At 51.1% G+C, this 2,854-nt stretch overlaps 1 protein-coding gene across 3 annotated transcripts in view; it reads right to left on the bottom strand.

The window, feature by feature from the left end:
* The window catches only part of Stk38l (serine/threonine kinase 38 like), a 62,589-nt gene that overhangs the window by 6,571 nt on the left and 53,164 nt on the right, over positions 1 to 2,854 (bottom strand). For all 3 annotated transcript variants that reach the window (XM_005364606.3, XM_026787929.1, XM_026787930.1), the window contains 3 exons: positions 2,236 to 2,390; positions 1,404 to 1,506; positions 1,171 to 1,232 (listed from right to left, as the gene is read on the bottom strand). In XM_005364606.3, coding sequence (XP_005364663.1) covers positions 1,171 to 1,232; positions 1,404 to 1,506; positions 2,236 to 2,390 — 320 coding nt within the window. The remainder of the gene's footprint in view (positions 1 to 1,170; positions 1,233 to 1,403; positions 1,507 to 2,235; positions 2,391 to 2,854) is intronic.

The following is a 2,854-nucleotide window of genomic DNA, read 5'->3' as shown; positions in this document are numbered from 1 at the left end:
GTTCACACCTCAGTTAATCCCTAGGGCAGATGTTCACACCCCAGTTAATTCCTAGGGCAGACACTCACACCTCAGTTAATTCCCAGCTGCAGACGCTCACACCTCTGTGAACCATATACATGAAAAGAGGAAAGGCCTCGGAAGCAATTCTTATATTCACTACAAAGGATGAGAGACGGCCATGAAATTAAACATTAGGGGCTAGGATTGCCAACTGAAGCACTGCACCACTGCCAACAGCCCAAGCTTCCTGTTGCTTGGTTAACCGTAAAGATTGGTGGTTGTTGTAACAGGAGTTACACCGCCCAAGGTTACAGAACACTCCTATAGGAGAAGAGATGATGTCTCCTCTGTGGTTCTCTGTAGGCGGTGAGGGGACAAGGCTATGGTTATGAGAAAGGCCAGGGGATCCGGGATGAGACCTGAAAGGCCAGTGTGGTGGCTGCCGCTCCGTGAGGCCCTCTCCTTCAGCCATGTACGCTGGGCTCTACTGCCCTTTGACATCTGCCTGCTTCTAGCTCAGATTAGGAAGAGGCAGCTTTGAGAAACCCCACCTGTCTCAGGAGGGAGACCCCAGACGACCCCACAGACAGTTAACCAAGCAGACTGCAGTGTCTTTTCCAAGGCCGCGGAAACCAACAGCGTAGTGTAATCCTGCAAGGTGGAGACCAGCAGGCCGGTCAAGTGCCCAGTGGTGACCATTGTGGGCAGCAGCTAGTAAGGCTGCAGACAAGAGAGCGTGGCTTCAGCCACGGCTAAATGCGTGGGTAGCATGAGAGGAATTCATGTTCAGCTCCTGGCTGGGCCAGGGGGAGGAGACACAGGCTCAGCCCATGACAGCCCAGACAACTGTCCAGCCTCCGCAACCAGTTTCTGCCACAGCCCTAACAGAGGAATCTCGGCAGCTTCTCCTCTCAGGAGCCACCCATCCCCGACTCTACCAAGCTTCTCGCTTTTCTGAAATCCTCCTTAACAAAACACGCTGCTGATCTGCTCACTCCCACAAGTGTCTGGTCCTTAACCTTCACTGGCAGGAGGATGGACAGTGTGTCCCTGCTGACCTTTGGTGACCCTAGGGCCTCGGGCCAGGCACAGCTGAACCCAGAAGGGTCCCCATCCTGCTCTGCCTGGGAAGGAGACACCCGAGTCCGAGTCTGCTGGGCCACTCACCAGCTGCCTCCTGTTCTTCTTCCACGTCTCCGCTTTCCGCTTGGAGTTCATGTTCTGAAACGCTGATTTCAACAAGACAGAATTGCAGTCAGAGGGGCAAACTGGCAAAATGTAGAACCGCACCCCAAATCATCTACACCACGGGCAACTCAGGGGAGGAGGGAGCCTTGCTTCCTCGCAGAACTAGGGTTCAGAACTACAAATTTCTAACCAAAGGAGACAGGCGAACTCACAGAAGTCGCTTGGGGGGTTGTGTGAGAGGTTCCTATAAAATTCAGTCCTGTGTGCTTTCTTCAGCCCCGTGCACAGACCAAAGTCAGACAACTTTACGTGTCCCTAAAACGACAAATTCCAGTCAAGTCAAATTACATTAACTGTGAAAATGGAAAAGCCTTATTATAAACTCCTTTAATGCAATCATTATAAGAATTCTTAACTTAAAACACAGACAGCTGGGGGGCTGGAGAGATGGCTCAGAGGTTAAGAGCACTGACTGTTCTTCCAGAGGTCCTGAGTTCAATTCCCAGCAACCACATGGTGGCTCACAGCCATCTATAATGAGATCTGGTGCCCTCTTCTGGCCTGCAGACATACATGGAAGGAATGTTGTGTACATAATAAATAAATCAATCTTTAAAAAAAAAAAACCACAGATAGCTGGAAACATGAGGTTATGCATGTTTGATGATTTTTAAAATATGGAAAATGGAGCTGGGCGGTAGTGGCGCATGCCTTTAATCCCAGAATTTGGGAGGCAGAGGCAGGAGAATCTCTGTGAGTTCGAGGCCAGCCTGGTCTACAAGAGCTAGTTCCAGGGCAGGCAACAAAGTGACAGAGAAATCTTGTCTCAAAATACCCAAAATAAATAAATAAATAATGGAAAATGGAGGTTTTTTTTTTCAAAAGCCACTTCCCGTGACGTTATTCCAGAACAGTCACTTTCGTGCCTTCTACAAAAAAACTTAGTTAACCCCAAACAACCTAACTATGGCTGCGGTCTGCAGCCAGGAGCTGGCGGTTTCTCACAGCATGAGAAGCCCGAGGACTTGCTTGCTCCGCACATGCCTTGGCATCCAGTAGGAGGTTGTCTGGCTTGATGTCCCGGTGGATGAAGCCCAGCTGGTGGATTGCGTCGATCGCCAAGACAGTCTCTGAGATGTAGAACTGCGTCTCCTCTTCTGTCAAGGTGTCCTTCTTCATCAGCAACGTCATCATGTCACCTGTGCGAGGCAGAGGGCCCAGAGACTGCAGACTGGTGATGCAGCTCCTCTCCCTGCACCCAGCCCAGGTTCTCACTGTCCTCACACCTCCTCCTGCTCTGCTCACCACAGGGGTCAACAGCTTTCACCTTTGCCTCAGTCACAGGCCCACTGTCCACAAATGCCAGCAACCGTCTGGAATCCTAGTGCTGGCGTGATTGGCGTGTGGAAGCCCACACCCAGTTAAGGGGACCCTCTGCAGACTTCCTTCTTATGTACAGACCGTGCCAGATTTGCAGGTTTATGACTTGCCCCGTACCTCAAACCACCCTGCAATGTGCATGCAGCGGTGTCGGTGGGGAGCACGCGCTGTTATTGTGGGCAGAGCAGAGGTGAGCACAGAGTGAACAGGCCCACTAGGGACAGAACTCTGTCTTTCTGAATACAGGCTATTATTTCCTTAACTCCACAGTGCGCTAGACAGA

The sequence above is a fragment of the Microtus ochrogaster genome, assembly GCF_000317375.1.
Source record: "Microtus ochrogaster isolate Prairie Vole_2 chromosome 14 unlocalized genomic scaffold, MicOch1.0 chr14_random_2, whole genome shotgun sequence".
Classification (NCBI taxonomy): Eukaryota; Metazoa; Chordata; class Mammalia; order Rodentia; family Cricetidae; genus Microtus; species Microtus ochrogaster.
The sequence above is the reverse complement of the archived record's forward strand: the minus strand, read 5'-3'. Positions and strand labels throughout refer to the sequence as shown.